General features: G+C 36.7%; 1 protein-coding gene across 2 annotated transcripts in view; it reads right to left on the bottom strand.

The window, feature by feature from the left end:
• UGGT2 (UDP-glucose glycoprotein glucosyltransferase 2) overlaps positions 1–13,191 on the bottom strand; it is an 88,600-nt gene that overhangs the window by 61,169 nt on the left and 14,240 nt on the right. For both annotated transcript variants that reach the window (XM_071549358.1, XM_071549368.1), the window contains exons 5-9: positions 10,242–10,416; positions 8,212–8,308; positions 6,801–6,882; positions 4,811–4,911; positions 1,236–1,335 (exon numbers count right to left, since the gene is read on the bottom strand). In XM_071549358.1, the coding sequence (XP_071405459.1) occupies positions 1,236–1,335; positions 4,811–4,911; positions 6,801–6,882; positions 8,212–8,308; positions 10,242–10,416 (555 nt within the window). The remainder of the gene's footprint in view (positions 1–1,235; positions 1,336–4,810; positions 4,912–6,800; positions 6,883–8,211; positions 8,309–10,241; positions 10,417–13,191) is intronic.

The following is a 13,191-nucleotide window of genomic DNA, read 5'->3' as shown; positions in this document are numbered from 1 at the left end:
CGGCACAGACCTACGAAATTGAAATTATTTAAATATTTGCAATATGCTGTGTTAAAAAAAACATGCTAGATTAGCATGTTAGAATAAATCATACAGGACAGAAACTGTGATTCCTCTTTTAATAGTTTTAAAGTCTTCTTGTATTTTTTACCCATAAAATGTTTGAAGAGTAGGTAAACTGTGCTCTCTCATGGCACAAATACATTCCACTTCATGTAACAATTTAATGGCTTTTTAAATCAATGATTTAAATGTCACCTAGCATGCTTCAAAGAAGTCCTTTAAAGAACAAAACTGGCCTTCAAGTTCAATGTTATGTACGCTTCCCACTATCTCCTACTGGAAGCTGAATTTTCTGATTGCTCACCTAATTGTAAACTTATACCATCCTATTTCATAATAATTATGCTTCAGGCATTTTAAAAGGCATTTTGATTCCTTGAAACAAGATGTTACAATGGTAGCTTCTCCATTACAGTGTAGATTTTCTCTAACAGACAATCACAGGTGACAATGAAACATTGTGGTAATTAAACTAGAGTGGCAAAGCACGCTGAGGTAAGAACCCTATTTAGCATCACATTTAATTCACTAATTCAAGCAAATATTGCTGATAGGATTACACAAAGAACTTATTAAGTATGAAGAAGAGCATTTCTCAATTATGATAAAACTGGCTTACAGGAAGTACAATTTTTAATATTAGGACAGAAAAAAATAAGGCCATATCCATTTTTTTATCGTGATCTTTTCTTAAGTGATATTGTTAAGTGATTTGTTAACACAGATCTTTCCCAGAAATACACTAACACACAGTAGCCAGGGCCAAATCTTGGCAGCAATGTTGTGCTTAGGACTAATGTGTGTGGATCCCCTAAGAAATATATTAATACAATTTTGCCTCTTCCTACTGTGACTAAAATCTGCTAATAATTCAACAGAAATTTCCCTCTAAAAAAAATCAACCCAGGAAAATTTGTAAGGACTAAGCATCCAGCCTGAGGAATTAGCATGTCTTCATGGCATCTCCTGCATCAGACAGGAAACATTTAAGAGATGAACCATGAGCTCTCCCTGGAGTCATCCTCTACTCAAAGAAATTGCCTGGAATCCACCTAGCAAGTTGTCAAACATGAATATCTGACTGCGGGATTTGGATATAAATCTCTATTACTGTCATTACATTCAGATGCAAACATAAAACTGTATTTGAAGAACAAGTTTAAGTATCATACCTGGCTCTTATTGGGAAGTTCTGAGCGATGTCTTTCATTACCTTTAAAGCATCATAAACGGGAGCAGACATAATTTGAGCAGCTGCTTGAAAACTAAGATCTGAGGGGGGGATAAAAAAAACAACACTGGAAATATCACTCTGAAAGAGAAAAGAGAGCAAAAAACCCCTAGTTTTGACATTTCTATTTCTGCTCCGCAAAATGTTGTTTGCACAGCAAGGCCACTGAACAGCATGAAGTGCTAGAGCCACTTTGTTCAGGTACAAATTGTCCAGTAATTATAGAGACCAGTGTACCATGAGTTAAAAAGTCATGCATTAAACTAAGCAAGACATTTCAATAGGATGAAATGGTAAAGAGCCAAGATTTTGTAGAGTTGAAGCCAAGGTTTTACAAGTTTTACAGGTCACGTCATCAAACAAAGAAAAGGCAAAAGGCCAGCAGTGACGAAGACGCTTCAAGACCACCCCAAGGGATGAAGTCAGGAGACCACTACCCAAATTCGAAGCCAAAAAGAAAGCTCCGCCCAGGATTCCACCTAGTCATTAATATGGAAATTAGAAGGTGTTAACTATGGACTTAAGACTATAAAATAGCTTATTTTCCACAAACAAGTTAGGCAAGTTTTTGCCCAGTATGAACTGGCTTGCCTCCAACGTTGTCAATAAATACCTTGCTGCTAATAGATACAAATTTTTCTTTCAGCAGTTATTTCTGTGGCGTTTTCGCTTATCACACTCTCAATCATTACTGCCTATGATCAGAAAACTGCTCCACATATGCACTCTCATTATAATGTGTTCTGTGTTTTAATCGACGATTCAACAATTACGAAGTAACATTATTAAGGTTGAAAAGATAGCCACTTGAGAGTTGGAAATAATAAATTCAGGCTTTTCTACAGAATTCTGCTCGACTTTTTGAGCTTACACATTGTATATGCAATTTCTAAATTTACAGAAACAACTGAACCATTCATCATGCGGTATTTATGTCATTAGCATAAGGGTATCACACTCAAACCTAGATACAAACCAACCCACAGACAACCATAACTGCAGTGAAGAGTAAGACTTTTTCAGCTGCAAGACTTAACAAGATTTCCAGAAAACAGATATACCTAACGTAGAAGGTTGCACTGAGCATGTGAATTGCACAATTTTCAAAAGTAGGAGCATTTCACAGAAAATAAAGACTCATGAAAGAGTCAATCTGTTAAATTTCAGTTCTTCTAAGTGTCTAGTACAATTTTTTAAAGGGATTTCATTTTTCTCTCTATGCTTTTTCTCAGAAGGAAGTAAATTGTCAGGTATCAGGAAAGCTTAAAATTAATTTTTCTTTCCACCAAAGAAACAATGATGGAATTCAGTTAGCTGTTCTGTGCAATCTAACTTGAGTGTGACAAATCTTGGCATGTAAGACTTGGGAAAATCCAATTTTGGTACCAACGGGGTAAGGCAATAACATACTTGGTGCTTTCATGTACCTCGGATACAGTCTGCTTAGCTACCTCAGGGCAATGATGCTTCTTCCTCATAATTTGCTAGTTAAGACACTTAAGCAGACACAGAAAGCCTTGGGTTATTCAGTTGGAGGAAAGCTGATGCTACACAGAGTAAAAAATAAGGAATTGAAAAAAAAAAAGAAGGCTGAAGGAAAGTAAATAACACACATTCTTAGTTTAGCCTGATAAGGTACACCTTGACTCCAAAAAAAAAAACTAGGTGAGTGATAGGTGAAGCATTAACCTAGTATTTCTTAATATTTATAATAAAACAGATAAAAAGAGATTGCTCTTTTTAAGAAGTATGTTCCAGATCCCTTGTAACAGGCACATAACTTGTGATCAGGAGAAGCAACACCCAATGGCTGCTGTTACTGCAGGCAGTGATGTCTTACCTGCTGTGAACTTCAAGCATATGCTTAAAATCCTTCAAAACTTGTTAAATATTTTCCATTTTATGCTGAACATTTAAGAGTACAAATATTTAAAATGAGGACAACTGACATATTTTTACATTCTTGGTTATCTCTGCTCGAGGCTGTCACTTACAGACCTCCCCTTGCAGCATCCTGACACAGCTGAGAGTGCAGTATAGGGCACCTCGGGGAAAATGTACTTACTAATTACCTACCTAAAATATAAAAGCTCTTGAAAGACAACTCTTGAACGGTGTTAAGGTTCATTTATAAATAGAAGTATGCCCTATAGCTGAAGTAGTTTCTCTTAAATTTAGTTAAATTTTTACTTGGAAGCTAATTAAAGGAAATCAGAGAGAAGCTAAGCCACTATAATTAGTCATTAATAATGAACTAAAGAAAGCATCCTGTCATGTCAGCAGTAAGAGTATGAAAATGAGTGCATCATAAAAACTAGGGACTGAAGACCCCCTGTCTAAGAAGACACTGAATCACAAGCCACTCCCTACCAGTCTTCCTAACACTGCATCCCAACATTTAACTCCTTTCAACATTAAGAACTGGTTGATGGGGGATCAGAACAAATTTCATGTTTTATTTATATAACCATGATACCAGAGAAAAGACCACCACTAAATAAAGACCTTGTACTGACTTTTGGAGGTGGACATTAAAGTGACTGAAGTTTCACAGCTGTTTCTGCTTTAACATGAACTCAGTGGTACTTAATCATGTAAAAATTAAATAGTCAAAAAGAGTAGTTTCTTTTCACTTGCAAAGTAGGTTTCTCAGGAGAACTTAAAAGCAGTGGTTTTCAATTGTTTTTACTTTCAGACAAAGATCCTGCAGCTGAAGTTCACTGATAAAGACTGCAACTGAACTACAATTATCACAAACAGCTAATACCAGACTGGACACTACTAACAGCAAGCTCTGTAACACCACAGTTCCCAAAAAGAAACTGACGCTCAGATGATTGCTCAGTCTCCTTCATTGCAGTAGTATGAAGGCAAATAATTTTTTATCAGGCTGTCCTCTAAAACTGAAGAATGTAAGAGGTAAAATTTAGTTGCCTAAACTTAAGTGTCATGACATTTTAGGGACCTACTTCAGAGTGATTTCTAATTCTATTTAAGCTATATAATGTCCTGCAGGTCATCAGCACAGAAGCTGTTTAGAAATCAGCTTCTACAGATTTGTTCTCCTTTTCTTCAGGAAGACTTTTAAAAGCGTGTTCTTCCATTTGATGTTATATTAAAAATGTATCAATGTGGACTTCAGTACAGTGGGTAGGAAAAGTTAGAATTCATAAATTGAACAAACTATCTTTAACATGTATTTCATCCTAACACAAATGTCGTATCTTTTTTGTGATCTCAAAACAGATCTGAAACTAAATTTAAAACCCGAGAAGACACATCAGGCCAAAAAACAGGCAACACAACTCTTCATTTTATAAAATTACTTCTGTGTCCCTCTAGTTTCTAACAGATGGGATACCAACACATGCCTTTTAAGTACTTGATGTAATACAGCCTTTTAACAAAACTGTGCCTCTTTTTAAAGGAAGCTTTTACTGTAATGTTGATACATCAATATAACAAAGGAAAATTAAACAGAATATTGTGTCAGTTCAGGAAAAATGCAATACATACCCTGTAGCTCCCAAACCTTCAGCGGTTCCATGTTGTTAGTAGTTTCAATTAGATGCTTTTTAAACTCTTTCAGGTTATTTTTCAGATCAGGATATATCTGTCTGCAACAAAGTATTTTCCTTTTAACAAAGGCAGAATCAATTACATCCATCAATGCCTGCTTTTATCCACAGTATCTCTCACAGCTAATACTGTACCTTTAGGTTAACAACCAAGAACGAAAATTGTACTTCATGCTTTAAAGAAAAAAGGTATTTGTGGTAAGATAAGGTGATTTCTGAGGAGTAAAAAACAGGTAATTAAGAGTCTTACAGTGGAATCATTTAGGTTGGAAAAGACCTCTAAGATCATCAAGTCTGACCTTTAACCCAGCCTTGCCAAGTCCACTATTAGACCATATTCCCCAATGCCACATCTACCCAAGGATGGCAATTCAGCCACTTCTCCAGGCAGCCTTTCCAAATGCCTGACAACTCTCTCCATAAGGACATTCTTACTAAATATGAGAAGTTCAATTGTTTTGTAGTGACCTGCCTCAAAACCTGCCACATAAATTTTGATGGAATAAATGAACTCAAAGATTAAACAGTATTAACACACAACACAGGCAACTGTGTAGTCAGTTTACTACAGCATAATGTACACCTAACAGTGTATTACCTGTACTATAGGCTGACTAACTGTATGCACAGTTTGTGGCATTACTTAGAAAGGATATAGGCAAGACAATGTTGAGAACATCTTTTACAAATTAACATCACTGGCAAAGTCAAGCTCCTGAGCATACAAATCACTGATCAGACCTGAAGAAGAGAATAGTACACAAAAAGCTTACCTATTTGTTTTGAAAATACAATAGGGTAGGGCAAAGAAGTTTTGAAGACAAAAACTTCAGCCTGCTACAATCTCCGTAAGATTTCTAAAGATTTTATGTCTTCTGCTTACATTCGTAACTATTTCACAGCTGAGAAATCTATAACCTTTGGCTTAGATCTAACGGGGGACAATTTACAGACCACTAAAACATCTATTTCACCTCCTGCATAAAATGGAGAAGAAAAAAAATTAGTCTAGCATCAATGCAAAAAACCTCCTGAATAATTATCTGACAGCTTCACGAATCAGTCACAGTGCAATATCAAGAAACTAAGTATAGCAGAACCCAAGAAGAAAAGCTCAGATAAGGATATGACTTCAGTGTTTGGTATTACCTGTGGAAAGTCTCTAATACACAGGTGAAACAACAAGGAAGCCTGCAGATCTGGATGCACCTCTAACTCAACCTCTTTACTTTAAAAAAGGCAGGAAAGGGATCGGCTCTCAAGAATTTAGACAGAACTACGAGTTCTGAACTGTGAGACTTACAGCTTGGTGACAATTTTCTACAAACAGGTTTACTTTTTGCTTTGAATAGTGAAAGACGGAAAAACACAAGACAAGACCCACAGCCTTGAGGGGTTTTTGCTGAAATAAAAATTATTTATGATTCTCTGCATGGATCTGTTACAGGAAAAGGGAAGCACTTTGGAGGACTGAAACCATGAAATGTATCTGCAACTAAGGAGTAGATGCAGCCCTCAACAGAGTAACATTTAATTTCATCTAACAGATTGCAACTTGAAGATGAGAGTTCCCACCGGAACAGAACACTAGTTCACAAACTCCAAACCAAAAACATATCTATAATAAGCACATCTTCCAAGAAATATCACTCCTATGAAATTAGTTACTATCTTTCTTAAAAACACCTTATATAACCACAGCACACAGGTTTAGGTTTATTGTGTGACTACTTGCAGTTTGAAAACCAACATTTTGTTTGTAAGCATCTTACAAGTATGAAAACATAGTGGTCTAAGTTTTTGTGACAGTTACCCAGAAAGATTTTTTTACTTTAAGTAATTTCTAAAAAATCTCACTTCCAAGGAAAAAAAAAAGGTTTAAGTTTCAGAAACAAATGCAGATGTTTAATTATAACGTATCAACTCACTTTAACTTGCCAAAGAGAAAACCCTGGACATCATTTTCTTCCTCCTCTTCCTCATCTTCCTCTTCTTTTGTTTCATTTGTTCCTGAACACACAGCACATATAGACAATATAAGTCAAGAAAGTTCTGTTGTATTATGTTCTTATATTATTAATTAGAAATTAATAATCTATTATGAAATGGTTAGCAGAGACATACAATCAGAAAATTGTCACTCCCAGATGTAACTTTAATTAGATTATACATTTTGGCATAAAAATTAATTACTTTACAGAACTTCCCAACATTCAAATTAATTTCTAAACATGATTCATTCAATGGTAGCATTTTTTGTATAAATGAAATTGATATGGTTAAACAGTTCACTTCCCAAAACAGCCATTTCTCAGTTTCATTAAATGATAAGATATAACTCTTATCAGCCAACTGCTACCAAATTTATGCTTGAAAAACCTGATGACTTCAAAGCGCATGAATCTCCAGCTAGAATTTGATCTAAGTCAGAGACCAGTTTCTTTACCTTTAAAAAATTAAAACTATTTTTTTAAACCTTAGTCTTACCAAAGAGAGTTAATTTTCCCTATATCTTGTAAATGTCCATGGAAAGTAATTTCTCTGTGTCAACACACTATGGCTACCACTTCCTGTGGTAAATGCCTCATTTCAACACACTGTAACATACACCACTCCCAATTCCCTGACACCACATCTTTCCTACAGAAGATTGTGAAAGTATTTCCACATCAATTGAGAAAAAACCCTCTCACCTCTGAAACACTAATGGGTAGATACTGTAGTCATCAGCATATAAGAAATGCCAACAAACAGTCATAGAATCACAGAATTGATTGGGTTGGAAAAGACCTCTGAGATCATCAAGTCCAACCCTTGGTCCAGCTCCAGTCCCTTTACCAGATCATGGCACTCAGTACCACATCCAATCTCAGTTTAAAAACCTCTAGGGATGGTGAATCCACCACCTCTCTGGGCAGGCCATTCCAATGCCTGATTACTCTCTCTGGAAAGAATTTTTTTCTGATCTCCAATTTAAATTTCCCCTGGCAGAGCTTGAGCCTGTGCCCCCTTGTCCTATAGCTGACTGCCCTTCAATTGAAGAAGAAAGATTAAACAATTTTAAACTTACTGAAAGAAAGAAGACTGGCTTATGTTTTGAAGAGCCAGAGAAAAGAACAATTTAAGGTTAGATAATGAACTGTATCCTAAGCACAGATCTTTACAAGTGTTCTCATGTATTCTGATGTCTTAGTTCTTAACACCTGAGATTTCCTTCTGTAGAAAGGAATTAGGTATAACCTTCAAAACATTAATGACTGATGATCGTAAAAACTGAAGTTTCTAACACATTTGAATAGTATCTCCAATGAGATGTCAATAAATTTAAAAAACACATACCTTTAACCTGTGTGTCATCTACTGTTTTATATTCTGTACTCTTTATTGCAAGTTCCACACCATATCCAGATAAATACATTTTTCTGGCACTTGGTTTCTGCTTGACAATATTATTTTAACAGAAGAAAAAAGAAAACTTAAAAATGTATTTATAAGTGATTAACAATATATAATACTGTAACTTGAAAATGTTATGACAGACATTACTTGAATTCAACTTTCAGTTCTAAGTACAAGGCATATTGAAAGTCCATTGAGAAGACCTGTAACAAAATGTGATGACCTCCTTTATCTCCTGTAGATCACAGAAAGGCTGTGTTAAAATTGTAGTCCCATCATATATTACTGGAACAAGGTCTAGAACTGGCAGAGCTCATAGCACCCAATACATTATTGATACCTCACAACTGACATTTTAAACTGTTACTCATTTCTTTCTAATGTTGTCAGACCTTCAACATGTCACGAATAAATTCTCTGTTTTTGCACCAGACTGATTCTTTAAATAAGTTTTGACAAACAGTTAATCTTTTTCTGCAAGAATTAAGAACATATATTAAAGTATCAATGCTAAAAGCAGGTTGCCACTTTGTTAAAAACAAACAAGTACTTCTAACTTGGGAGTGGTAGTTTGACATTTGATATTGCAATTACACAAAGAATATTTATTTCTGACAATGTGCTGTCATTTGCCCCAAATGAAAATCTCCTTTCCAAAATGCAATCTGCACATGCACAGCAGCAATTTCTTGAAAGCTTGTCAGCTTTAGCTTGCAATTTCTAAGAATCATTCTGTACTGAGAATCCTCCAATTCACAAGTGAAAACCCAGCAGGGCTGGGTTTTAATCTGTCCATCATCTAAGCAAAACTCAGTTCAGAGAAAGCACTGCACTCTGTAAGCAGTCTCAGTGATACTGGCAAAAACCCCAAAACAGCAGAAAGACCGTACCTCTTCTGTTCTCAATGCTCCCTCTTCTGGCATTTAATGTAAAAAAGGAGGGAGAATCCGTCTCAGTGGGAACCAAAGAATAAAAATGGAGGTTTTAAGGAAGAAAGAAAAGGGAAGAGAGGTCTGAAGAGAGAAAAAGTGCAGGCAGGAAGACAACATACATTTGGGGGGACCATGGTGCATAAGCCAAGCAAAGCAATGAGACATTTAATATGCAAGTAGGCATTTAAGTAAGAGATCATAAAAGAACATAAAGTCCAGCAAAAATTATACACCACACAACTTAGAATTCAAGACTGGCATCTTCAAATTCTCTACTTCATTACTGTGAGCAAACAACTCGAAGTCATCCACAAACTACGTATCTCATCTCCCTGAAATGCCTGGTCTACGTGAATCATAGCAACCTCTCACCTCATCAGATTATCCTTATATTAGTCACAGTACTTAAGAGCTGTCCTTTGAATATGAATTACAAAAGCCTTCCAATAACCAAAACTGGAGACAATACAGTTCCATGAACTGGTATTTTTCTTACTTTGCTTCAGGGAAAAGAGTAAGTTAAGAAAAGACTTCAGAAATATCAGGTTTCAAATGCAAACATTGAAAAACAGACCGTGAAGCCCACACCGCTGTACTACAATGAACATATGAGATTTTATTGAGAATTTATAAAAACATAAGTATAATAATTATGTTTCAGCTTTGATTTTTTATTCTGCTTTCCATTTTTCTACTTCTTGTCAATAATATGGTTAGTCTGCTGTACCAAAATTCACCCAAGATCTTTGTACACTGTACTAAATCCAGACATATAACCAAAAAAAAGGTATTTCAAGATCAGTGAATGATGCAAATAGTGCTTGCATGCAGGATTAGACAATATTATAATGCTTTCCCAGCTCTGAAGTTAGTATTAGGTGAAAGTATTCACCTAGAAAGCTTTAGAATCAGAACATATATTGCATATGATTAAGGCAAATGCAAAAATAAATGCAGAAAATGTTTTGTTAAAAAGCAAGCAAAACAGAGACAGAATACTAACAGTTAACTGAAACACGGTTGATTTGAATTCCATACCTGAACATAATGCCGGAGAACATAAACAATTTCTTCCTTTTGCGCCTTCTCAGATAAAATCTTGTGGAATTTGACAAAGTCTTTTGTACCCATTTCTGCATATAGAACAACAACCGGGCTGTCCTCTTTGACAGTTGGGAATTTATGGTCTCCCTTAAAAAGATATGGCCTGGGTCTGGTTTTAAAACAAATAATTGTGATATTACAGAGCCAAAAAAATAAAACAGTGGCTGTTTTTCTACTTCATAACTGAAAAAACTTGTAAAGGCTCATATACTAAAAGGACACAAACTATGGTAAAATCATCACAAAATAATCACGATTGCTCACAAACAAACCCAGTACACCAAATTTGCAAATTAAAGCATAATAAACTGAAAAGTCAGCAACTATAAATAATTGTAATATATTTTATCAAATCACAACACAAAGCAAATGAAAAGCACTGCACTAGGAGATTTTGTGCAACAATCAGTAACAGCTTGAAGCTTTTAATTTGAATGATGCATTACATCTATTAGAGATGTAAAGAGCATTCAGTGAGTAACAGAGTAGCAGAGGGATATTTTGTGACATTGAGAAAGCTGCTAACACACATGGAAACTAGCTGGGGTTATACTACTTTAACCTCACCAAGCTCTGTTAATTTAGCTAATTTTGGAAATTCTGATTGCATACCTGCCCTCCTCACTGAAAGTCGTAACTAGGAAAGTTATACTGCAATGATTTCTTAGATGACTAAAAACATCTTTTGAATAAAACCTAGGAAAGCTGGAAAAGTCACAGAGGCTATGATTGAGCATTATATTCAAGGTGGTAGTTATGGATAATGTCCTGGTTCAGCAGGTGGGACCAGTTTATCACTGTGTGGGTGTGACCAAAGCTGTGTATTCTACACCCTCTATTCATTTCCCATGAACTGTTAACAATGGACTATTTGCAGCAGCTGCTCAGGGCACATCCGCCCCCTCAGAGTGTGAGCTGGGTGTGAAAGACACCTGTGAAGTAAGAGCTGTGATAATGCCCCTTCAGGGAGTCATTAGCACCTTCACACCCAGCTTGAGGTGTCATGTCTGCTAATGGGCCATCAATGATCCCAAAATACCCTGTGACTGACAGAGTGAGATCACTCATTGTGTAGCTTCCTGCCCTGAGGGAGGTACTGGGCAGTTCCACCTGGACCTGAGGGGATATAATCTTGGGGGTTTGGGGACTTGGGGAATCACTCATTGGATCCAGAGGAGGATCAGAACCTTGACAGGAGGAGACCACCACTCTTCACCAGACTGCAACCATTATCTGCACTAACAGGTTTTTCACTTCCTTTTACTTTGGACTTGAGGGAACCACGTGGGATTCAGCATAGCGGCTAATAAACACTTTCACGCAAAGCTTAGGAATACATTTAATGTAAAAATCACTAATATACACTACAAAGGACCTTTGGAAGTAATGTACTGTAAACCCTCACTCAAAGCAGGAACAATTTGTATCAGGTTACTCAGGGCCTTAACATCAACATCCTATGTAAGTTAAGTAGGTATGCAAACAGAGACCTCATTTGTAAGGCACAAATAAAAGGAGGGGCCCAGTTTGAGAATTAACTTCAGTGCATATAGCCATTTGTCACAGAAATATCAGGCAAGATTTCCCACTGCTACCACTGGATGAGGCAGACCAAGTAGGTGTCACTGGGGTGTCAGAACCAACTCTTGAATGAGTGAGCTCTGTTCAAGAACTGACCCAGATTTGCCCCAATGATGTGGTTTGTGCAACCTCCTGCTCATATCCAGAGAGACAAGAACTGTCACAGTCACTTTTAAGAGTGGAAAACTTAAATCAAGGGAGCTTCACTTTTCTTAACTAATCTTAACTACCTTAACTGAGGTGGTTGCCAAGTGCTGCCATAACTTTCTTCAGCACTGACAGACTCAAAGGAAGCATTTCATATCATAATGAACATGCTTCAATAAAAAATTAAGTGCTGCAGTGAAACAACACTGCATAGAGCTACCCTAATGACCTTGGATTGGAGAATTAAAGTGTTCAGCCCTTGTAAATCCAAGATAAGCCTCCATTCTCTGTTTCTCTTCAACACTGAATAGTAGTAAGAAGGAATTGATTCTCTTGCACTTAGAGCTGATAGCTAATTAATTTCCTGCTGTAAGAGATTCTCATAAGAAGGCTGCCTGAAAGGCAAGGAAGAACAGCTGGGCTGACAAAAAAAAAGATTAAAAAAATTACATGGATGTGGAGTTCAGCACTTGCTAATCAGTTACTAGGATAGTACAGGCAAATACATGCTTGCCATGACGGTTGCCAGGACTGGATACAGATAGAAGACAACAGACACAGGTACTGACAAACCTAAGTCACTGATCGTTTTAACAAAAATGTGACTCCAATTAATGCCTCTGCTCTTGCCAGCAACAGCCCCAGAGATCTTAGTGTTGTGTTTTGGACAGTTAGGAAGATAAGCAAGCCCAACCATTTGGCCACGTGTCCTTTGACAAAGCCCTTGAGCAGCCCCACTGCACCTTCAGGCAAGGATTTCCCATTAGGACCAAGCAGTCCATCAAAACATGGCTGAGGCAAAATCACAGCAGCTGCTGCATGAAGGACTGCATGAAGCAAAACCTTGACAAGCAGAACATTTGGGCTCTGCTGAGTCCAAAGAGCCTGAGACTTTCCAAATCTCAGGTTGAGCTCACAGATCCACACAAAAACATGCTGCAGTTTCTTCTTTCTCTTCCAGAGAGATTTGAAGCTATTGGTCCCTACAATTAGAACATTTCTAGTGTCCTTCTCCAAATATGGTGAACTTTGGGACAAAACTGAAAGCATATCTTGAACAGGTCTGGCTTAAGTAAAGAGTCATGACAGACAGAATACAGAAAATTAAATCCAGCAGAAAATAGTCTGAAATAAAAAGGAATCAATACAACATAAA

Source organism: Pithys albifrons, chromosome 1, assembly GCF_047495875.1.
Source record: "Pithys albifrons albifrons isolate INPA30051 chromosome 1, PitAlb_v1, whole genome shotgun sequence".
In the NCBI taxonomy this organism is placed as follows: domain Eukaryota; kingdom Metazoa; phylum Chordata; class Aves; order Passeriformes; family Thamnophilidae; genus Pithys; species Pithys albifrons.
This window is presented reverse-complemented; position numbering and strand designations above follow the sequence as displayed.